This window comes from Panthera pardus, unplaced genomic scaffold, assembly GCF_024362965.1.
Source record: "Panthera pardus isolate Hobbes unplaced genomic scaffold, ASM2436296v1 HiC_scaffold_15, whole genome shotgun sequence".
Classification (NCBI taxonomy): domain Eukaryota; kingdom Metazoa; phylum Chordata; class Mammalia; order Carnivora; family Felidae; genus Panthera; species Panthera pardus.
Window position 1 is genome coordinate 21,400,898 of NW_026526710.1, and position 25,462 is coordinate 21,426,359.

Genomic DNA, 25,462 nt, shown 5'->3' on the forward strand with positions numbered 1-25,462 from the left:
ATATAGGAATGTAGGAATTTTCTAGGCAAATACCAAGAAAAAGAGATTCCAGGACAGGTATTCTGTGACATAACCTTCTGACTGTAACCACGTGTAAGACATCGACCCAAATAATAAAAATGTCATATAACACAGTTGTGTTAGAGGCACCCCAACGACACCCAGATTTGATTATTCACTAGAAGAGCTCACAGGACTCAGCATATAGTTGCACTCATGCCTGTGGTTTGGTATGGGGACAGGCTAGAAAGGCCAATCAGCACAGAGAAAAGGTGCATGGGGTGAAGTCCAGAGGAGACCAAGCGCAGGCTTCCGGGAATCCTTTCTCTATGGAGTTAGCAGGATGTGCTTAACTCCTCCAGCACGAAATTAGGACAGCACAAGTGAAATGTTGTCTGCCAGTACGAGGCTTATGGATACTCAGTGCCCAAGGTTTTCATCAAACGCTAATCACATAGGCATCTTCTCCTTAGCATGTCCCAAAGTTCCAGGTTTCCAGAAGGAAATCAAGTGTACGGCCTTAAGCACATTGATTGTACCAGCACTTAGGCACAGTGAGCCACTCTTGACCAGGTAGGGAATGGTGGGAACCCTCCTTAAATCCACGATCCCAGGGAACAACCAAGGGCCAGTCATTCAAGTAGGATGTTCTGAGGGTAGCCATCTTTGGCCTGCTGGATGAAACCTGTTCTGCATAGGAATTATAGCCCTGACTTAATATTTGGTGGTGTCTTAAAATTTTATTTTACTAGCAAGTAATATGATGGTTACCATGGTACTGGTTTCAGTTTCATCATGCATATGAAGTAGGTATTTGTACAAAAAAGACTAGGGCCATATTAGGTCATTATAATCTTTTTTGATGTGATTAAGCTTTCCTTACGATTCTTAGATACGATCAACATAATGATTTTTTATTTAAAATTAGAATAAAATCTCTTAATTATATGCAAAACCCAGGTTTGATTCATATAGTGCTGAATTCCTGTGTATAGTTATAAGATATTTGATCCTATTCACCAATTGTTTTCTTTCCTAAGTATACAAATAACTTTTGTATTTTTGTATGTTGCCTTATGTATTTTCATATAATTCCATATGGGAGACAGTACCCCTACTGTGTTACTTTCATATCTATCTTAATTTTCAAGGTGACTGTATCATGCGTTAATATATGGTAAGAGTAGCTTCAATGGATACCGTGTTTTGTTGTTGTTGTTGTTTTTTACATTTAATGAGCCTTATTGTTACAGCAGTTTTAAGTTCACAGCAAAATATGATAGAAAGTACAGAGAGTCTCCATATGCCATACCATGCTCCCGTACACGCCTAGCCTCCCCTGTTGTCAACATCTTGCATGACAGTGGTCCATTTTGAGTAGTATCTTTTTCTCAGTTCCTTTGTTTAGTTTTGAGTGAGAGAGCATGCATGCGTGTGAGCAGCAAAGGGGCAGAGGGAGAGAGGAGAAAGAATCCTGTGCTGTCAGCAAAGAGCCTGATGCAGGACTTGATCCCATGAACTGTGAGGTCATGACCTGAGCTCAGATCCAGACTTGGACGCTGAACCAACTGAGTCACCCAGGCACCCTGACAACAGTGGTGCATTTTATACGGACACTAACTCATCATTTTCAGGCAAAGTCTCTAATTTGCATTAGTGTTCAGCCTTGGTGTTATATATCCTATGAGTTTTAACAAATGTGTAATGATGTGAATCCACCTTTGCGGTATCGTGTGAAAGAGCTTCACTGCCTTCAAGGTCCTCTGTGCTGTGCCCCTTTATCCCTACATTCACCCCAACCCTTACCTCCATAGTCTTGCTCTTTCCAGAGTGTCATATAGTAAGAATCATGCAGTGGGCATCTTGAATGTTTAGAAAATTAAAATTGCCCCGTACTTGAATGTAGGCATTCCAGATATTCTTTGCCCTTGGTTTTGTTTTGTTGCTCATCAGTAGAGGATCTGATAATATATGCCTTCCATGAAAAAAAAGCATGATTTCTCTAGATGTGTGTGACCTAATGGGGAGGGTTGAGAAAAATGACATCATGAACCACTACATAGCATTGGGATCATTGGGATCATCCTCCTCTGTGATGTGCGGTGGGACTAGACAGACTCTCTAGCAATGGAAGGAGACAGTCTCAAGAGGTTAGAACTTTATCAAACTGGACTGCCAAATCCTTCTTCCTTAACTTCCCATTGGAAATAAGGCCAGGGAGAGTCTGTTTGCTATGGTTTGGCCATGCTGCAAAGTACAATAGCTATAGAGCACACTTTGTGAGGGGGTGTTTCATCCTAAAACTGAACAGTGTGTACTCAAGGGCTGGGGAAGTTCTGCCGTGTTGCAGCAAAAATAAACATACTCTCTTTTAACTCCTCTAGTAGTGGAAGTCCAGAAAAATCATGCTAGTTTCAGTTTGACATTGTCAGCTTAGGATAATCATTCTCCTAATGATACCGTTTTCCTTCAGTGTCGTAGAGTCGGTTAGTGATGGTCATTGTAAACATCAGTCCACCTGTAAGTGTCAAATTCCGATAAAACCCATTCTTGCTTTTGGTCAATATAGAGGAGAAAGTCAGATTTCTTAGTGCTTTAAGCCTAACAATGGTATAATTACCATTCAGTGTAGTGTGGTTTCCAGGTGTGGTCCCAAAGGAAGACTTTTGAACAAATCATTAGCCATACACTTGTAATTTCCTATATTTTTCGATTGTTGATTAAACACGTATTTTGCTTTTTTCTTTAGGAGCAGATAAGAATGCTGAGGAAGACTCTATCACCAGGTAGGATTTTTATGGATTTGTAATCATGGCATTTATTGGGGCATCTGGGTGGCTCAGTCAGTTAAGGGTGTGACTCTTGATTTCAACTCAGGTTTGTGAGTTCAAGCCCCACATCGGGATTTGCGCTGACAGCCTCCTCGTGGTATCTTTCCCTCTTTCTGTGTGCACTCACTCTCAAAGTATAAAGGAATGAAATGAAAGGAAACGGAAAATGAAAGGAAAGGAAATGAAATGAATGAACTGAAAATTATGTGTTTCCTAAGGGAACGCAGAGAACAAAAGCAGTTTTGAGTCTTCTACCCTTGACTGGACATTATATCATATGCATAACATCTGTTAAGTTATATAGTCATTGCATAGCTTTACAAAGTAGCTGTGTTATTGTAGCCTACTTTTAATTACTCTGGCAACTGTGGTTCAGGGAGGTTGATTACTCGCCCCATGATTCCGTAGTTAATGAGCAGCTGAGGGGGTTTGGCCATCAGCCTGTGTAGCTTCCACATCCATTCTCTGGTTCCTCAGCAGCACTGAGATGAAGACACAGATCGTAGGACAGATCAACTCAGAATGTCAAAGGTAATGATGTCGGAACTCTAATTTGGGGTTTTCTTAAGAAACCAGGTTAGTGCAAGCATTTGCCCTTATATGTTTGACCACTAGTTCTCACAAAAGTAATTAGTGCAGTGGTAACTAGTCCCTTGTTTTTGCCATCAGAGATTTTAGGGTGGATGTCAGCTATGGCCATGGTGTCACGCTTTATACATAATAAGCAAGATCGAGTCAGGCAGGTCCTTAGATGTGGTGATATCCCATCTTCTTGAGACAAATGAGTTTTCTGTAAGGGAAGGATACCTAGTTGTAGACCATGTTACGTTAATTAAATTCAGCCTCTATCTCGAAGATATTGCTGTAAGATTCTCTGTTGCCTAAGTTCCCAGTCTGGTTTCCTTTTGGGCTAGTACCCTTGACTAGTTCTAGGAAACTTTTTCTTTTTTTCGAGATTTCTTTCCCCATGACTTTTCCGTACTGTGGTTTTACCTTTTTACTTTCTTCTCTGGTTTTCTTGGTATTTCTTTTTTTTTTCCATTAACTTTTCCACTTCTGCCAGCTAAGGACTCTCCATTTTTCCAGAGGCCAAATCAAAAGCACTTAGAATCTCAAGATGTAGGGAACCTCAGAGATTAACTCATCAAAATACCCTCTGGTACTTCAACCTATGTTTAACCTCCTTGCCCAATGGTTGTTTCCATGGAGAATTTGAAACTCAAAAGAGATTGAAGTGACCTATTTGGATATGATAACTGACAGAAATGAGATTTAAATTCGGGTTTTCTTTCTTTCTTTCTTTCTTTCTTTCTTTCTTTCTTTCCTTTCTTTGGTTTTGTCTTCATCTTGCAGGCAAATGTCTTAATAAGAGAAAGCTGGGGAGTGGGTCTAATGAATACAATGAAGGAGGGTAAGAATGGAATTAGCAGAGGAGACCAGGTTTCAAGAAGGACAACACTGAGTTGGATAGGAATAAGAGTTTTAGAAAAGATGTCAGAATATGGGGGTTTATGCCAAGTGAGATAAAGGTGAATGACAGGAATGAAGGACCCAGGATCAGGGGAGTTGTTTAGAAAGGCATATTCAAATAGAGAGTTCAAGAGGATCCTGACCAGGTTTCTGCTTTTGTGTGTGTTGGTTTCATTGAAGGTGCGAGCATACCTCAGATTTTCTGAGGAGAGAGATGAAAAATCATTTGAGCTGCTGGGAAGAGTCTGTTTACAGCAAATAGAAATATGATATCCTCTCCTTCCACCCCCACTAAGGGAGGAAGGCTTAGATCGTCTCAAGGAATTGGGGGTGGGGGGTTGGAGATTCTGAACTACAGAGATGTATGGCCCAAGGCAAGCTGTCTCCTCACTCCACCTCTGTTCCTAAATCTGTGATGCCCTTCCCATGTACCTGTAGGGCTGGGCAGGGGTAGGACTGACTTGTCAAATCAGTAGGGGAGCTTCATCTGGATAGGTGATAACATGCGTAAGTTGAGGTGACTGTGTGGATGACTGAGACTCTCAATTAGCTTGTTCCCCAGGAGCAGGACATGGCTCCTACCCTCGGTCATTTGAGCCCATCCTTGTTGTAGGAGTCTGTGCCTTCCTAGGCTAAAGATTGAAAGGTTGGAGAATGTCACTGAACCATGCCAGAGAGTGATGGAGGAGTGGGAGCTCATAGGGAAGAAAATATTCAGGCAGCATAGAGAGAAATGGAGGCACAACTACCAGGACCATTTTGATCGCAGTCTCTCTCCTTGGGTAGCTGAATGCCCCTGAAGGCTTGGAAGGGCTTGCTAGTTATTATGGACCTCAATACGGCAAGACCAGTGTAGGAACAAAGTTGGCCTTGGGAACTTTTAATCTTTTAATCTCTAGTTAGTACTTCCACTCATAACATAGAAACCTTCACTTTGGCATATTTACTTAAACGGAGGTCTACCAGACACACAATGTAATAGGTGATGCAACAACTCTGGATGCTCCACCATGCTCGCCATAAGTGTCGCTCCCATCTGTTAATGTATAATGCTATTACGATATCACTGACTAGATTCTCTATGGTGTACCTTTGAGCCTTGTGATTTATTTACTCTGTAACTGGAACCCTGATCTTCCCTTTCCCCTTCACCCATTTTGTCCATCCCCCCTCCTCCCCTCCCTCCTGGCAACAGTCAATTCTCTGCATTTATGGGTCTGTTTCTGCTGTTTCTCTGTTTGTTCATTTGTTCCCCTTTGTAGATTCTACATAGAAGTGAAATCATATAGGATTTGTCTTTCTCTGTCTGACTTATTTCACTTAGCCTCATACCGTCTAGGTATGTCCATGATGTTGCAGATGGCAAGATCTCATTCTGTTTTATAGCTGCGTAATATTCCAGTGTGTGTGTGTGTGTGTGTGTGTGTGTGTGTGTGTGTGTGTATGGGTGTGTGTGTACGTGGTCTGTTCATGTATCGATGGACACTTGGGTTGCTTCCATATCTTGTCTATTGTCAATAATGCTATAATAAATATATGGGTGCATATATCTTTTCAAATTAGTATTTCCATTTCCCTTGGGTAAATAAATACCCAGTAGTGGAATTACTGGATCCTATGGTATTTGAGTTTTTAATTTGCTGAGGCCCCTCCATACTGGCTTTCGCTGTGGCGATACCAATTTACATCCCATGACCAGTGCACAAGGGTTTTTTTTCTCCACACCCTGAGCAACCCTTGTTGTTTCCTGTGTGTTGAAACTGAGCCATTCTGACAGATGTGAGGTGAGAAGTCATTGTGGTAACTTTTATACATTTAATTCTCAACCATTTCAGAAAATTCCCTGCCTGTCACACTTGGTTATGGAAACTCAGACTGGGTCTTTCCTGGAGATTTCACAGGTTAGGAGAGGTGGAGGCAAAATAGCGAACTGAAAGCTTTTTTAACACAGGGTCCAAAGTATGAAAGACCTGTACCCTGGAAATCGTAAAACACTGACGAAAGAAATTGAAGATGACGGAAAGAAAGAGAAAGACATCCGATGCTCACAGATGGGAAGAATACATATTTTTAAAGTGTCGACACTACCCAAAGCGATCTACCGATGTAATGCAATCCCGGTCAACATACCAACAGCATTTGCCACAGAGCTAGACAAACAATCCTAAACGTTGTATAGAACCACAAAACCTTGAATGGCCAAAGCAATATTGCAAAAGAGGAAAACTGGAGGTATCGCAATCAGATTTCAAGTTTTATTCCAAAGCTGTAGTAATCCAAACAGTATGGTGGGTCCTGGTGTAAAAAATAGCCACACAGCTCAATGGAATAGAACCGAAAACCCAGAAAGAAATCCACAACTGTATGGGCAGTTAATCCTCCACACACAGGAAAGACTATCCAGTGGGGAAAAGGCAGTCTCTTCACCAAATGGTGCTGGGAAAACTGGACAAGCCACATGCCAAAGAATGAACCTGGACCAATTTCTTTACCATAGACAGAAATAAACTCAAAATGAATTAAAGACCTAAGTGTGAGACCTGAAACCATAAAAAATCCTTGAAGAGGGCACAGGCCGTCATTTCTCTGACATTTGGCTGTAGCAACATTTTACTAGTTATGTCTCCTGAGCCAAGGGAAATAAAGCAAGAATAAACTATGGGGACTACATCAAACTACAAAGCTTTCGCACAGTGAAGGAAACTGTCAAAACTAAAAGGCAACCTCTGGGATGGGAGAACACATTTGCAAATGTTTTGCAAATCCTGTAAAGGGTTAGTATCCACAATGTATAAAAAATTGATACAAGGCAACATACCCCCCTCCAAAAAAGCCCAGTTTAAAAATGAGCAGAAGACATAGCCAGACATTTTTCCAAAGACAACATGCAGATGGTCAACAGACACATGAAAAGATGTTCCCCAAAACTACAACGAGATACCCCGTTCACACCTGTCAGAATGGCTAAACTCCAAGACACGAGAATCAAGTGTTTGCGAGGATGTGGAGACAAAGGAAACCTCTGGCACTGTGGGTGGAAATGCAAATGGGTGAGGCCCCTGTGGAAAACAGTATAGAGGTTCCTCAAAAAATTGAAAACAGAACTATCCTATGATCCAGTAATTGCACTACTGGATACTACCCAAAAGAATACAAAAACTCGAATTCCATGAGACACAGGCACCCCTGTGTTTATTGCAGCATTATTTCCAATAGGCAGCACAAGTGTCCATGGACAAACGAGTGAACGAAGAAGTCCTATATTTATGTATGTGTGTGTATAAGTATATCCGTACACACACACACACACACACACACACACACACACATACACACACACACACACACACACACACTGGAATATTACTCAACCATAAAACAATGAAATCTTGTCATTTGCAATGACCTGGTTGAAGCCAGAGAGTAGTATGGTAAGCAAAGTCAGGGAAAGAAAAATACCATATGATTTTACTCATGTAGCACTTAAGAAACAACAAATGAGCAAAGGGAGAAAAAAAAGGGAGAGACAAACCAAGAAATAGGCTCTTAACTGCAGAGAACAAACAGATGGTTCCCAGAGGAGGTGAGTGGTGGGAGGGGTGAAAGAGGTGATGGAGATGAAGGAGTGCCCTTGTCATGATGAGCACAGGGTGAGTATGGAGTTGGTGAATCACTATATTCATAAACTAATATAACACTGGATGTTACTATTACTGGAATTAAAGTAAAACTTAATGAAGAAAACAGAGGCCGTTTAATTATACCAAGAAACTTGGTTGAAGAAACAGATAGCCGACCTTTCCCTTAATTTTTGAAATTTTGTTTTTCAATAAATGAACATGTTTTTGTTGTATATTTTTGCTCTAAAGGCTTTCTGAGAAACCTGGTCCTGATGATTCATGGCCTACATCAGCTAGCCAAGACTTCGATTTTGGTACCGAGGTAAAGTACCCTCCTGTGAAACTCACTTTCCTGCTCTGAATTTAGTTTTCTCTCTTACTTACTCTGAAAATTTAACAGTAGCCTGTGTATCATCATTTTACGTGTGTAACGGAAAGTTAGCAAGAACAAACCACTTTACAGATACATGACGCGTTGAATGTTTTGTTTTGTTTGGTTTTCCTTTGGTAAATCCTAGAGGTGGAGGCTGATCAAAGAATGGGCTGGAAAATATATAATGACCGTGCAATTATATTGGGAAAAGCTTTCCCATAATGGAGGAAATATGACATTTGGTTAAGGATAAGGATTCTTACTGTGATACTAACATGACTGATAATACTCATGACTAAATGAAATCTTATTGGATCCAAGTATCTATTGTAGGTTGCGCTCCGCCCCAGGAGTTTTTATTTTGGTGAGATACAGGATCTTCCCTTGTCTCTATCCTTTGTTCTACATTTAGACTAAAATAATATTAGAAAATGTAGAAATTTAGGTGTTTACCTTATTTCTCAACATTTACCTTACAAAAGTGTTCCCCTGTATTTTTGAAATAACTCCACGAAGAGTAAGTTACAATTGTGCATCTCCCTGAAGAATACGTATTTTGCTGAAGAGAGTAGCTCTATGAGCAGAGGCTCTTCGTAGCCAAGTTGTCAAATTTCTAATTTCAGAAATCTTTCCTATTCTAGCTTTTAAAACTATCTCCTCCTAGTCCTTGTGTCAGATTCTAAAATTTAAAGTTTCAGACATCTGATATTTATTTAAATATTCATTCCAAAGCCCCTAAATCATTAGAAGCTACTGCAGGTTAGGAAACATACTTGTTTGACTCGTGGAGCTCCTAGAATAAAGTCTTGCTTGGAAGAAGCAATGTCATAGTTTTTGAATGTGAATAAATGAGTAGGGAAATGGAATTCCGTAGAATGGAATTTGAAAAGTAACGAAATACACATGATATATCACAATTAAATATGTGAATTTAAAAAGTAAGGCTTCAGTTTATATTCCGTTTTGGTGTTTTATATGTAAAAACGCAAATGAATTCTATTGAGGAAATCAGCAGTTACATAAGAAAGAAGGTTACAGTATATTTTTAGTATCCTCCCATTGTGAGCTTAGAATTGCAGAGAAAAACTCCTCAGCCTTTGTTTTGTTAACCCCATCTGTGTCCCATTACATACATCCTTTGAAGGTTCACATTTCTTCCTAGAATTCTCATTCCCAATTCTTTCTCCATAGTGAAAGTTGATGTGTTAGGAACCTTTCTTGTTCTGTTCTTTTGTTAGTGTAGTAATAATTTATAGCTCTTAGGAAGTGATAGATGCCAGTAATTGAACAATTTCTTTTAGAGTGAAAAAAATTAAATTCTTTATTACAGTATTTATAACCAGATAACTGTAGAGTGATAAAAGTCAGTATTATCAGGGGTATTCTGTGAATCAAAGACTCTGTTTTATGTATACACTACATATATATATATATATATATATATATATGGGGCTCAAACCCACAATCCGTGAGATCATGACTCATGAGCTGAAGGTGGACGTTGAACTGACTGAGCCACCTATGTGTTTCCCCCACCATGCTCTTTTTTAATCGTTTACCCGTAGCCTAATGTTTCCTTGCAGAAACCATTTCTTTAGTGTCTGTTCTTTTAGTACATCACTTTCTGTCAACTCCCTTGTCAACATATTGGTTATGGAATTCTACGGTCTGTGTGTGGTTTTCGTCCATGACTCATTGCCCCACAAGGTTTATTATTCTTCTTTCCTCTTTGTTGGAAGGAGCTGAGCTAAATGTTTTTGTAATGTTTGTATTTCTCTTGGAAAGGGAGGGAGAGAGGGAAAGAATGAGCAAGTGCTCGTTGTTGTGATCTGAAAATATGCAAGGTATGATCTCAGTCCTTTTATATTTGTGGAGGGCTGTTTTGCGACCCAGGATGTCATTGATATTGGAGAATGTTCTATGTACACTTAAGAAGAATGTGCATTCTGCTGCTGTTAAATGAAAAGATCTCACTACATCTGTATTGATATCCATGTATCTAAATGCGTATGTTAAGTCCAATATATATCTATGTATATCTGAATACATCTGGTCCAATGACACATTGGTCCATCCAATTGGACCATCTGGTCCAATCCAACACATTGGATCTGTGTTTCCTTACTGATTTTCTACCTTGATGATCCGCCTATTGCCATGCGTGGAGTCTTAAAGTCGGCTACAACCATGGTATTTGTATGTATACATTTATTCATGTTTGTGATTAATGGATTCATCTGTGTGGGCCTTTCACTTTGGGGACATAAACATTTGCAATTGTTAGCTCCTCTTGATGGATAGACCCCTTAATTATGATTAAATGCCCTTCTGAATCTGTTACTACAGTCTTTGGTTTAAAATCTAGTCTGTCTGGTGGAAGTATGGCGACTCCAGCTTTCTTTTGACTTCTAGTAGCATGATAGGTGGCTCCCATTACCTTCACTTTGAATCTGGAGGTGTCCTGGGGTCAAAAATCAGTGTCTTGTTGACAGCATGTAGATGGATCTTGTTCTTTGGTTTTGTTTTGTGTTTTATCCATTCTGATTCCCTGTGTCTTTTGATTGGGGCATTGAGTGCATTCACATGCAGAGTGATTAGTGAAAGATACGGATTTAGTGTCATTGTGTTATCTGAAGGTTTCATGCTTTAGGTGAGGCCTCTGGTCCTTCTTAGTCTCTGCTGCTTTCCACTCACAGAGTTGCCCCTTAGGATCTCCTGCAGGGCTGGTTTAGTGGTCATGAACTCCATTAGGTTTTGTCTGTCTGGGAAAGCCTTTCTCTCTCTTTCGATTCTAAATGACAGCCTTGCTGGGGAAAGGATTCTTCGCTGCATATGTTCCCATTCAGCACATTGACCGTTTCCTACCCCTCCCTTCTGCCCTGCCAAGTTTCATGGGACAGGTCTCCTGCTACCCTTATGTGTCTTCCCTTGTAGATTAAGTAAGACCCGTTTGTCCCTAGCTGCTTTCAGAATTCGCTCTTTATCTTTGTAGTTTTCCGGTTTCGCTATGACATGTCGTGGTGTTGACCTGGTTTTGTTGATTTGGAAGGGAATTCTCTGTGCCGCCAGGACTTGGATGCCTGTTTCCTTCCCCAGATGAGGGAAGGTCTCAGCTATAAGTTGTTCAAATAAACCTTCTGCCCCTTTCTCTCACTCTTCTTCTTCTGGGGCTCCTGTGATGTGGCTATTATTTCATCTCACCGAATCACTTAGGTCTCTGGTACCTGCCTCGTAGTCTAGTAATTTCCTTTCTTTCCTTTCTCTGCTTCATCTTTGTCCATAATTGTATCTTCTATTTCACCTATTCTGTCTGCTGCTTCTCCCATCCTTGCTGTCACTGCATCTAGTTTATTTTGTATCTCCTTTACAACATTTCATTTTCAGCATTCATCGTGATGATTCGTTAGGTCCTTGATCTCTGAAGCAGCTTGGTTTCAAGCCCAGCTATGAGTCTTCTGAGTGTTATTCCAAAACCTTGATGAGATATATTGTTTCTGTCTCTTTCGAGCACTTCTCTGGCTGTCTTTCTTCCTGGAATTTTTTTTTTTTTTTGAGGAGAATTCTTCTGATTTGTCGTTTTGGCTAGTTTCCTGTCCTTTATGTGTTTTACTAGCTTGTTCTGTGTCCCACACCTGCGAGTACTACTATATTACAAAGGGGTCCTACACTCTCCAGGGCCTGACAGTTGAACACGTGTTTTTGGAGTGTGTCGTGTGCACTCTGTTGGTGCGTCTTTGGCTGCTTTTCTGGCTACTTGGAGTGGTGGTTTGGGCCTTCCACCCAGTGTGCTTTGATTTGTTTGTTGAAGTAATCTTGGAAAAAAGGAGAAGAGGGTGGTGAAGAATCCTTAGCCCAAACAAGAGAGAAATGACAGGAGTGGAAAAAGAGACCAGGCAGTGACTCAAAGGAGCTATAGGGCTTAATCCAGAAACAGAGGGAGGAAAATGAAGAAGGAGATCTGGAAAAGTATAGAGAACGTCCCCGATGAAAGCAACAAACAAAGAACCAGAACAGAAGAACAGAGGGGAAATATAAATACATATAAATAGCTTTGACCCAAAGTCAACCCGAGACTACTGGGCTGATTCCCAAGGGAGAAGAGGAAAGAGGAGAGTAGAAAGAGAAAAAAGGGAAAAGAGAAGAAAGGGAAAGAAAAGGAGAGAAAAGATGGGCTCCTGGGTGGCTCAGTTGGTGAAGCGTCTGACTCTTGAATTTGGCTCAGGTCATGTTGTCGCTGTAGGTGGGTTCGAAACCCCCATCGGGCTCTGCAGTGAGAGCATGGATCCTGCTCGGATTCTCTCTCTCTCCCTCTGTCGGCACCTCTCCTGCTTGATCACTGTCTCTCTCTCTCTCCAAATAAAGAAATAAACATTCAAAACGAAAAGAAAAAAGAATAATAATTCAAATGAAAACAAACAAACAAACTAACTAACTGAGATAGAAAACCAGAGGAGCGTTGTCTATTGGTGGCTGGGACTGGTGGCTGTGCTGGTCTAGGGGAGGGGCTGTCTGGTCCCATCAGTGTCAGTCTCACTCCCATAGAGAAGCAGTTACCAGGCACAGAGAGGCAAGGTTTGGTGTCATGGGCCTGCCTCCACTGAGGCTCACTGTCCATCCCCTGAAGCCCCACGATGTTGGTCATGGGGAGAGAAATGGCGACACCCCAGTCTCTCCTGCCCACACGAGGTGTCTCAAAACTCACTGTTTAGGCCGTCCTCACAGAATAGCCTGGGGGGCCAGCTTGCCTTGCTGCACAGTCTCCTGTGCTCCCTGAGCGCTGAGCTGGAATTCAAAACCCTGTAGGATCCCGCTTTGCTCAGACCTGGTTCTGGAGTAGCGCCACTCTGCACAGTGGACAAAGGGCCTCTGGGTCGTGCCTGCAGGTTCTTTTTCCCTTGGGGAGGGCAATACCTCCTCTTTCCACCATACTCAAGGTGTTCTCTCCCAGTGTTGCCCTGAGAGCCTACGGGCGACTCCCTCCCCACCAGGCATGGGAGGTGGCAGCTCTGGTCCAGAGAAAGTCTGGCAGCCTTGAAAATTTTTTTTTTAGCTTCTAAGGCTGTTTTGCAAAGTAGAAACTGGCTCTCTGGACATCTCCTTGGTCTGTGGTCCGGACAGGTTTTCTCATATCCAAATACACTTCCCACAGCCTCTCTCTCTCTTCCTTTCGTTGCTCCACCAAAGGGCTTCCCCCACTCCATGCCTGAGCTGTCCATTTTATTTCTGCCAATTCGCATACACACCCTTCTGTCCTGCCACGCTGTCTCTTTGCACCTGTGGAGATTTTCCTGTCCCTCTGCAGCCTGTATTGCTGGTATTCCAAGTGTTGTGACCTCAATACTGCTGTGTTTGAGGGACAAGGGAAATTCTGATCCCCCTCCTCTGCCATCCTAACTCCTCCCGCCTCCTTTTACTTTCCTTTTCACAATTTCACAGTTCTGTGTAGGATTGCATTATTATATCAGTTTCATATGTTTTATAGATATTTCAGATGGCCTTTTCTTACTTGAAATTCATTGATCTGAACTTTCTTTTTGTTTTTTTAAAGTTTATTCATTTATTAATTGGAGAGAGAGACAGAGTGAGCACACGTGGGGAGGGGTAGAGAGACAGAGGGTGAGAGAGAAAATCGCAAGCAGACCCTGCACTGTCAGCGCAGAACCAGACGGGGGCCTTGAACCCTTGAACTGTGAGATCATGACTGGAGCCAAAATCAAGAGTCAGGTGCTAACGGAATGAGGCATTCAGGCGGCCCTAACATTTTCTTTGGAAGTCCCCTGGGCACTTTAAATTTAATATGCCCTAGTTTCAAGACATTGTTTCTGACCCTTTCCCTTTCCTCTTTCCTGACTGTAATCTGCTCTGTCCTTTGTGTTCCCTAGCCTAAAAAATAGCAGCCCTGAAACAGGAAAAGTCCTGGACTCTGAACTGCCCTGAAATGACCGCATCCAGTCACTCACCACATTCGATATTTTGTACCTGCTGACCATTTTTCATATGTTATTCCTGTAATTCACTCGCTCACCTATAATTTTGCAGTACTCTTCTGGTTTTGCTTCCTTTACGTTCATCCTACATTGCTGCCAGGGTGACCTTTCTAAAATATACTTGTGACAATGTCACTCCTCTGCTTATTCAATGCATCCCCATTACCTGAAGGAGAAAATTCATGTTCTAGCATAACACTGCTCTTTGTTTTTTTTTTTTTTTTGTTTCGTCCTGATGTTCCAGTAATATCTCTCTATCTATCCAATTCCCAATAACTCTGTTCCAGTTTTGCCATATTGCATAGGTGTTGTCACTTACTATATTATTTCATAGTTGATCCTTTTGCTCATTCTAGAATGCCCTTCACACCCTCCCCGTGTACTTTGTCTGTCTTTTAAGATACAGCCCTATCTTCCCAGCTGAGCTGGGAAGTTTGCTGAGCTTCCCAAATGTAAGTGTTTTCTCCTTTGTGCGTTCACTGTACGTGATTCACTTCCCTTGCAGAACTAGTGGATGGTATTGTTCTGTCCTTACCTGTTTTCATGCGTCTCTACCGCTACTAGCATATAGAACAGACTCTGTCTTTTATTTATATTTCCAGCTCGTCCCCGGATCGTGGCTATGACTTGACAGATACAGTATGTGCTTGTCTTTCTGAGTGGGTGAGTGCGTGAAAAAGAATTAATGTGATGTTTTTCTGAAGTTGGGTTTTTGTTTTGTGCTGTTTTTCTAGGAAGGAACAGCAAAGTCAGCAATGGAAGCAAAGGAAGATGGTGTTGGTATTATTGAAAATGTGCCACCAGAGCAAACAGTTAATGACAGTTTGACTTCTGCTGGTGGAGTGCATGAAAATTACAGAAGTGGTAAGCTAGCGAATCTCTGTGAGTTATTTTCCTATGATGAAATGCCAGTATGAGAAAAATCTGAAAGTATGTAGATCCAAATATATTATCCTTTTTTCTTGAAGATATTTTTCTGTTGCTATCTTTCTTTATAAGTATCCCAGGTACTGCCCCCTTTTGCTTCCGGAAACTCTTGAACCCCCTGAACATCTTTTCTGCTATTGCTTTTATTTTATTGAAATAGTCATGAACGGAGATAGACATGTGTCTGTGTTTAAAATTCATAGTAACACATATTTTTCCTGTAACACATTAATTTATCTGTGACCGTATCCTATAGATATGATGTCAGCATTAGAATTGGGAGAAGAGGAAGATGTAGAATCAACTTCTCTTCCTGAGGTACTGTCTTCTTCTTAGTTTTAAGTATAAGCATGGAGGAGTGATGGTAAAACGTCCACGAGGTGCTTTGACCCTGACTTTTGGATAATTAAAATAACATCGCAGTCATACTTGTAGTAATATAAGTAAAGTAATGATGACCTATTCTAAGGTGACAACTAGGGAAGGAGGTAAAAAGGTCCTGATCTCTTAGGCTCAGGCAGCTGCTGCATAATGCTACAAGCACTGTATTTGAAATCAAAAGACATGCTAGCATCTTGGTTCCGTCACTTCCTAGCTGTGGGACCTTGGAAAAACTTGCTTGAATGTCAATGACCTCGTTCCTAAAAATGGCACTAATACCCACCTCTTGGTTATGTGTAATGAACAAATGTGGCAACGTTTTGTAACCTGTAAAGGGTGCTATAGAAATAGAAGACAAAATGATCACAGTGGCATATATTGACTTAGTAAATATTGAGGATACTTTTTTTTGGTGAATGTTTGTTTAGTGTTGAGAGGGGGTGGGGGGACAGAAGATCCGAAGCAGGCTCTGCACTGAGAGCAAGGAGCCCAATGCAGGACTTGAACTCATGAACTGTGAGAACACGAGCTGAGCCAAAGTTGGGCGCCTAAGTGACTAAGTCACCCAGGCCCGCCAAGAATACTTGTTTTAAATGTGAAGATGTCTGAAGGCCAATAAAATGGCAGTAGTGTCCAGAAAAGAATGGGAAAGTAGGAATGGGTGTTTGATTTTCTAATCTGGGGCTATGTGAAGTTCCTGTAGTCTCTTAGTGGAGACATCATATAGGTATACAGTTGACCCTTGAACCAGATGGGTTTGGACTGTGGGAGTCCACTTACACACAGATATTTTTCAGTAAATAGAGTGCCATCCTGTAAATGTATTTTCTGTGCCTTATGATTTCTTTTTCTTTTCATTATTTCTTTTGAGAGAGAGAGTGAGGACAGAGCACGTGGGTAGGTGAGGGCAGGGTGAGAGAGAGAATCTTAAGCCGATTCACACTGCCAGCGCATTTCTTTCTCTTTGATATTAGTTGATTTGGCTGCTAATAATTTAAAGTTATCCAATTCTCTCGTTATTAATCTTTAAAAAGTACTCAAATGCACTTTAGTGCTTGTTATAAGGGATGGTAAGCTAAATAGTTTTTAAGGTTTGTAACATTAAAAACCATCTAACTTAATTTTTTGGTCGATTTAACATGTAATGAATTGTCCAATTCCAAAAACTGACAAGCTGAAGTTTATGAGTTCATATTTTTCTTCTGTCTTAGGCTGAGCCAAGTTAGTTTTCACTTCTTACAGGAAGTTACAATCCAGTGACTTGGGAACAACTAAACATAGATTAAGAAAGTTAACAGTAAAATTGTAATTATTTTCTCATTTTTCTTTGTCCATACTTGATTACTTAAGGATAAGGTGTTTTTACAAACATGTATCCTGGCAGAAAATTCATGTGAAAATCAAAACAAGGAAGTTAACCATCCATTTTTGCAACTGCAAAAAGTGACTCAAGGACCAGCAATGGATAAGGAATGTGATAGGGAGAATGATATATCTGTACATTTAAGACATGCTTCTATGCAAAACTTTGAGGAAATGTGGATCAAATAAGGCAAATTAGACTGGAAAAAGAGCTTAAAACTCATCGCCAGTGAGTGAAAGCAGAAGTTTGGTGAAATTTGTTAACAATACAGCATTCCTACTCATCTTGAAGAAGAACCACCACAGGGTCACTCTAACAAGGAACCAACTGAAAGGAAATACCTTCGAATTGGACAAATACGGAAGAAGGTGCATTTGGAGTGTCTGCCTCGGTAGTATTTCAGGCATTTCCTGAACAAAAAGAGCCTAGTCTTGAAAATGTCATTCTCTCTCATTCATACTCTGGGTCCCCAGAATATGCTTGCCAGTCATCTTCTAAGCTTTCTTTAAATGAAAGCAAATCATCAGGGACATATAAATCAAAACCACACTGAGATATCACCTCACACCGGTCAAGAGTGGCTAAATGAACAAATCGGGAGACTATGGATGCTGGCGAGGATTGTGGAGAAACAAGAACCCTCTTGCACTGTTGGTGGGAATGCAAACTGGTGCAGCCACTCTGGAAAACAGTGTGGAGGTTCCTCAAAAAATTAAAAATAGATCTACCCTATGACCCAGCAATAGCACTGCTAGGAATTTGCCCAGGGGATACAGGAGTGCTGATGCATAGGGGCACTTGTAACCCTATGTTTATAGCAGCACTTTCTTTTTCTTTTCTTTTCTTTTTTTAACGTTTTTATTTATTTTTGAGACAGAGAGAGACAGAGCATGAGCAGGGGAGAGGCAGAGAGAGAGGGAGACACAGAATGCGAAGCAGGCTCCAGGCTCTGAGCTGTCAGCACAGAGCCTGACGTGGGGCTCGAACCCACAGACTGTGAGATCATGACCTGAGCTGAAGTCGGACGTTTAACCGACTGAGCCACCCAGGTGCCCCTATAGCAGCACTTTCAACAATCGCCAAATTATGGAAAGAGTCTAAATGTCCATCACCCGATGAATGGATAAAGACATTGTGGTTTATATACACAATGGAATACTACTTGGCCATGAGAAAGAATGAAATATGGTCTTTTGTAGCAACGTGGATGGAACTGGAGAGTGTGATGCTAAGTGAAATAAGCCATACAGAGAAAGACAGATACCGTATGTTTTCACTCTTTTGTGGTTCCTGAGAAACTTAACAGAAGACCATGAGGGAGGGGAAGTGAAAACAAAAACAAAAAAACAACAAAAACAACCTTAGAGAGGGAGAGAGCCAAACCATAAGAGACTCTTACAAACAGAATAAACTGAGGATTGATGGGGGATGGGAGGGAGGGAAGGGTGGGTGATGGGCACTGAGGAGGGCACCTGTTGGGATGAACCCTGGGTGTTGTATGGAAACCAATTTGACAATACATTTCATATTAAAAAAAAAGAAAGAAAGATAGTAATCAGACTATGAAAATGAGAACAAACCAGACATTGAGCATCTTTTTAACAACAATGAGGATTTTTAAAATGATATAGAAGATAAAAAAAGCAAGGAACCCACTAGTTACATTTAAAGTGAAAGAAGGCCAAGAGTTTGACATGCAAATGGCAAAAAATATGGACCCAAATACCACCGATTGTAAATTAGACCTCAGTCTAGTGATTCAGAGAGCCTTTTTGATTTGTGGCTTGCCTGCTGCGATGTGATGAAACGCACGGTTCAAACAAAAAGGGATGATATTTCTGCTGTCACAAACACTTACGAGAAAACAAACCAGTACAAGACTTTTTTCCAGAAGCCATTATATACAGATAATGCCAGTACTCATAACTATAAAAGTATTGATTCTGAATTAGAAATTGTGAGTTCTTCTTCAGCATCTCGTTTTCCAGCATCTGAAGTATATCTAAGTGAAGAATTACATCAAGATATGCAAAGGTTTAAGAATGAGATAGGCATGTCACAAGTAGAGTTCCTGTCTTTGGAAAGAGAGAAAGTTCAACCTCCAAAAGAGATAGAGGTCCGCCTTGCTGTTACTCTTGTTTTTTCTCTTTAGCAATTATCTGATCCATTCTGATTTTCCACTCAAGAGAACAAGAGTGTGCATACAATGGAATTGTCTAAATAAGTAATTGTGTCTGGAAATAGATTATTTCTGCTATCTAACAAATAGGAGTTCAGGAAAACATTCTTATGATTTGTTTTCCTTAAAGTTTCTGTGTCAGTCTTCCAAGTAGTATATGAACTGGGAAACCAACTTAGCTATGTAAGTACCATGTGACCTCATGAACCAGAATAACCAATAAAGAAACTGCTTAAAAAACATAATAATCTTCAGGTTTTTTTACAAAACATATTGGCTTAAATATAAATTGCATTTCCGTAAACAATAAAATGGGAAAGAAGCAATAACTAAGAGAAGGAATATACACAAATGTTCCCAGCTAAAGCAGTCTATTTATTGCTTCAGTATGTGTCTGTAGACTCTGGGTCTAGGGTTCTTGCTTGTCTAGCAAGACAGCAGCGGGATGGAGGGTTACAATGGGAGAGACAGCTAATGTCCCCGAGAACACAGGAGCCCGGATTAAGGGTCCTTGCTCTGTTTTTATTAGGATCAGAAGGCTTCCAAACATGGTGATGGACGTGCACAAAGAGACAATCAATCTGTGAACATGAACTCATGGGCATGAGGGAAAGGGGGTTTGAAGATACAGGGTGTTGGGGGTTTGGGTCAATATAAAACAAAATCCTGGCGCCTGGCAGATGGTTGTTAACAGCAGACCTGAGGCAGCTTCTCTGTTTATCTTAGCTAGTCTAGGGGAGAAGAGGGATGCTACCTCAGGATCCACAAGGCACCTTTCTTTTGCTAATTAGCTCCCCTCTGGGCATCTTCACCCTGCAGCCTACAGCCTATAGCCCTATTTACCTGTTTACCTAATTTGGTCCTTCCTTCCTGTGAAAGCAGCTTTCTGCCATAGTACTAAATTGGGGAGTGTGTCCTCCTGCATATCTAATCTGGTTTCCCTCACACACCTTTGTCTTGGAGCCTTTGCCCCGCCCTCTCTCTACTTAGTTACCTAATCTTGTTTACCCAAACTTGGGTGTGAGCATCCTATGGCTTTGTAATATTTTATGCCTGGTTAACCCATCAGTGCAGGCTCAGGGAATTCCTAAGCTTATTGCCCACAAATATATGCAGTCTTGTCTGCTTTACTCACAATCTTGGAACTTAGAATTTCAACAGGACCCCTTTGAGATAGGCTCAATAACAGCTATTTGTATTATCACTGCTTTTTTCCCCACATTTTTAAAATCATCATTCTCAGATGTTTCTGTTGAGTCAACCCTTCACTTTATGTTCAATAAAGTATGATACCTTTTGGCCTGTATGATTTTTACCATGTAGGTAGCACAAACCTTCAGCAAAGCTTCAGTATTGAACTCCAAGGGAGAAAACTGAGTTTTGAGATGTGTGGAGTTTAGAAATAGACAAAACCTAGAGATACCCTCCTTTAGAAGAATAAGTAGCTAATCCCCTCGTCCCCTATCAAGGTATTAATTTACTGTGCCAAAGGCACACTTTTCATGCGTCTGATTAATTTAATGAATTTGTGGTCATTTCTCTGAGTCAGCATTCAAGAATTGTATCATCTCTTTTGGCGCCATAGAATGCTAGGTAATGCCACTTTAGGAACTTGGGACAAATCATTTAACCTTTTCGAGTTTTACTCGCGTTATCAGTAGCAAATGGAATTAAAGGTGATCATTACGTTTATACCCTCTCCCTATAAAATGTTATGGTTATTGAATGTGAGATTCGGAGAGCATTACTAATGTCCCAGAATTCCACCCTAACGTCCGTTTCACTTTGTTCCTTTTGTGTTGTGGCAAACTTTGGTTCATAAATTTTAGGGGACACTGTCACTGTTTTTGAGAACCTTAGGATCCGAAAGAAAAAGAATTGTAAAAGGCAGTCAGGGAAAGAATAGCTCCGTGCAGAAAGAGGAAAGCTCCCTGTTTTTGTTACTGGAGCACCTCCATGTCCCATGTTTTAAATCTGGCTGTTGTGTAAAACCCAGGTGGTAAGGATAGCAAAGGACAAATTTTGTCTTTTGTCTTTTTATTTCTTTGTATCTCTTGGTCAGATGGGGTGGGGGTGGGTGGGGAATGTGGACATGAATAAGAGTACAAAATTAAGAAAGCCCTTTTAGAAATATTGGTAACTTTTGCTTTTTTTAAATTTCAACAGAAATGAAGCAGAGTTTATAAAAATTACAGTTACTTGTAATGATAAAGTAAACACAAAATATTTTCCTCCATTGAATTTATGACAAACTAAGTGTCAACTGATGAAACTAATGAAAAAACTTCTTTTTATTGACTGAAGTAACAATTACCTTTAGTATCAAGTTCCATTAAAGGTTGAAGAAAAAAAGAAGCACAGAGGAAGTGACATGGAAGTATCAGAAAACATACATGATGCTGCGGCTGCTGGATTAATTCCACAAAGACAGAATGGAAAAACTGATAACCATCAATTGCCTATTGGAGAAAAAAAAGATTCCGATAGGTAAGCCTATAGCAATATTTAAATAGTAGGTCATTGTTATTTTCCTATGCAACAAACTTTTCTAGTTTGAGCTAATGTTCACGATGAACAAATTTCGTATTTTTCGTGGAGATATTTCATCCTACGTGCTAATGAGAAAAATGTAAATACCAACGAGATACCATTTTTTGCAGTCATAGTGATAAATATTTTATTAAAAAAATAACCAAAGTTACGAAATGTGAGGAAAATGACATTCTTAGACACTGTGGCTGGATGAAATTGGTGACTCCTTTTGGAAAGGTGATTTAACGGTGTATTTCAAAATTTCAAATATGTCGGGGCACCTGGGTGGCTCAGTTGGTTAAGCGTCCAACTTCGGCTCAGGTCATGATCTTGCACTTCACGAGCTTGAGCCTTGCGTCAGGCTCTGTGCTAACAGCTCAGAGCCTGGAGCCTGCTTCAGATTCTGTGTCTCCCTCTCTCTCTGCCCCTCCCCTGCTTGTGCTCTGTCTCTGTCACTGTCAAAAATAAATAATATAACATGAGAAAAATATTTCAGGTAGGTCATCCCTTTATTCCAATGGTTTCGTTGCCAGGACTGGGTCCTTCTGAAATACGTGACTTCTATAAGCAAGGGCGTGCGCCTGTGCGTGCAAACACACACACACACACACACACACACACACACTGTAAGGGCATTTATTATATATTATTACATATACAAAATAGGACAGATATATTAAGGTTACTTATATAAATATGTTACATGTATATGTGAAGGATATTTATTATAGCTTTCCCATATCAAACATTTGGAGACAGTCTAAATGCTTATTTACTTCTTTTGAGAGACAGACAGAGAATGTGCACACTCAGAAGCCCAAGCATCGAGGGGGGGCAGAGACTGAGAGGGAGAGAGAGAGAATCCCAAGGAGACTCCACGTTAACAGTGCAGAGGCCAACACAGGGCTCGATCTCACGACCACAAGATCATGACCTGAGCCAACATCAACAGTCGGATGCTCACCAGACTGAGCCACCTAGGTGCCCCAGAGATAGGCGAAATATCCATTCATTAATAAGGAAGTTAAGTTTCACTTCTCTAAAGTAATGGAATAGGTGACCATTTTAAAAAATGAATTTAGGTCTATGTGTCCTGCTGGTTTAACAAAGTATATTTAAAGCATTTGGTTTGGTTTGATGTCATGTCTTATGCACATTTTGTTAGAATACTTTTAATATCTACTGAATTGCAAAAGGAAGTTCCCTGCTACACTGGCAGTCTACTTCATTACCAACAAAATTGCTAGCTATTAGATTTTTGGTTTTGTTTCCCAGTGCATGAGTGCTCCAATGTTGGACCCTCAGCTTAATCTGAATATTGCCAAGAGGTTTCACGTGGCAACATGTCTCATATTCTATATAAACATTTCATGACCCCTGTGCTATAAACCAAGATGCTGATAATGCAATGAATTGTTTTCATAAAGGTACCTTGCTTGCATTCCATTATCCTGCCTTTTTAGAGAATATATTTCAACATGCCCCACACCAAATTTTTCAACAGTGCCTTCATGTTATGCAATTGATGACAATTCAGTTCACAAAGTAGGACTATTTTCTGCATTCCCACCCCCTTTTACTTCTGTGTATAAAATTTTAATGGGACTAATTACTTTGGATAGTATGTAATAGCCTGGAGTTAGGTGACTTTTTTAAAAGTGTTTGTTTATTTTGAGAGAGAGAGTGAGCGAGCATGCACACATGAGTGGGGGAGGGGCAAAGAGAGAGGGAGAGAGAGAATCCCAAGGAGGCTCCGTGCTGTCAGTGCAGAGCTCGATGCTAGAGATCCTAGAGATCATGACCTGAGCCGAAATCAAGAGCTGGATGCTTCATGGACTGGGCCACCCAGGTGCCCTTAGAGTTCCATAATTTTTATCAAGCACAAATACTGCCCTTGAAACTTAGTTTTTCCGTGGTCTTTCTAAGCATGAGAAAAATGGTAATCAGCTTATATAATATTATATATCTAGAAAAATTTTAAGGATTCTTCTCATTGTATAATTTTGTGAGTTATTTAGTACCTTGGTGTGGCATTTAAAAAAAGCAAAACACACAAAAAAAACTAGTGTTACATATATGCAATTTTAAGACTTCCAAATATTGCAAATTACTACCTAATCATTATGTAACAATTGAAAACTACAGCAATAATAGAAAATTAGATCAACCATGACCACTCCACTTAGCTATGAAATCCTTCAAGAGCCTTCTTCACTCTTTGATCCTGATTTCCCTCCCTCCCATCCACTCTTGAATTCATTGTAGCAATTTTCCCTCTCGCTCCTCCAGAATTGTTTTTTCAAGGTTACCACCAATTTTCACTTTACTAAATCTAAACCTAATTTCATACATCTCATTTGACTTAACCTTTCAGAAATATTACACCCAATGGAAAACTCTCTCCTCCCAAGTTCTGTCTCCATGTTGCTTGTAGGATATCACTCACTCACCTGATTTTGCCGCTGCCTTTCTAGTCTGTACACCTCAGCCTGATTTGCTTGTTTCTCCTCGTCCCCCACCTTTTAACCCATTGATGTCTTCCAGGAATTGGCCTTTGATTTTCCTTCTCTTGACTTTTACTATCTTGTATATTCTAATGATCCTCAAGTTTATATCTCCAGCCCGGTTCTCTCTCCATAATTCCAGGCCCGCATATCAAACTGCCTACTTGATACCTCTTTCTGGATAGCTATTGCAAACTTAACATGTCCCAAATTGAACTCCTGATATTCTTTCTTAATATTTGCCTTTCATGTCTTTCCTAATTGGGTTAATAACAGTTCTATGAGTTGCTCTGCTAAAAAACTTGGTATTATCTTTGAGTCCTGTCTTTCTTTTTCTTTCTATTTTTCTTTCTCTTTTCTTTTTCTTTTTCATACACATCACATCTCATCTGTCAGCGAATCTTGTCCGGTCTTCCTTCAAATATATCCAGAATCCAAACACATCTTCCATGGCCAAGAGACTATCATCTGTTGTTTATATTGGAGTACTAGGTAACTAACTGGTCTTCTTGTTTGTTTGTTTCTTTTGTTTTTCCTCTGTTTCCGTTAATTCTAAACACATTGGATCTAGTAAAACGTAAGTCAGATTGTGTCCTTCCTCTGCTCAAGCCTAATTGCCTCCCATTTCACTCAGAGTACATGCCAAAACTCTTCCTAATGCCGACAAGGCCTGTATATGATCAGGTGTCTCCTCCTCTCTCTCTCTGATTTGAACTTTTTTCTACCCCTTTCATTCTGTCCAGCTATACTGAATTTCTCACTACTCTTTCAGTACTTTGGACATACTTCTGTACTTGCTGTTGACTCTATCTGGAATGCTTTCCCTCAGATACCTCATGGCTTGCTTTTTCCTTTTTTGTTTGTTTTTTCTTTCAGGTTTTTGCTTAAAAGTCACTTTCTCAGCAAGGCCTTTCTTGGCCATCCTGACTAGTACTGCAACCCCCTTTTCCCTATAACACCTCAAAATGTGATTTCTCTGCTTTAGTTTTTCTCCTCTAATACTGTATGTTTGGCCTGTGTAGCTTATTGTTATTGTAGGTTTACTTCACTCATGAGTAGGATTGTTATCTGTTCATTGCCATGTCCTCAGTGCCTAGAAAATGTTCTAGTCTATATAGTACTTATTCGGTAATGTTTATTGAGTGAACGGAGTTTAACCTGTGTGTATTGTTTCTAACATAATACTAGTCCTCACTTTTACAAAGTTTGGCATGGGTTCATTCTGACAACTAAACCTGCCAGTTGTATACATTTTTGGGGGGGGGGGTTTGGGCGGCCCAATATTGTGTTTACTT

At 40.4% G+C, this 25,462-nt stretch overlaps 1 protein-coding gene across 1 annotated transcript in view; it reads left to right on the forward strand.

Moving 5' to 3' along the window:
• The window catches only part of LOC109261428 (ankyrin repeat domain-containing protein 26-like), a 112,214-nt gene that overhangs the window by 21,240 nt on the left and 65,512 nt on the right, over positions 1-25,462 (forward strand). The window contains exons 6-10 of the mRNA XM_053902241.1: positions 2,750-2,786; positions 8,171-8,243; positions 15,016-15,145; positions 15,465-15,526; positions 21,452-21,618. Coding sequence (XP_053758216.1) covers positions 2,750-2,786; positions 8,171-8,243; positions 15,016-15,145; positions 15,465-15,526; positions 21,452-21,618 — 469 coding nt within the window. The remainder of the gene's footprint in view (positions 1-2,749; positions 2,787-8,170; positions 8,244-15,015; positions 15,146-15,464; positions 15,527-21,451; positions 21,619-25,462) is intronic.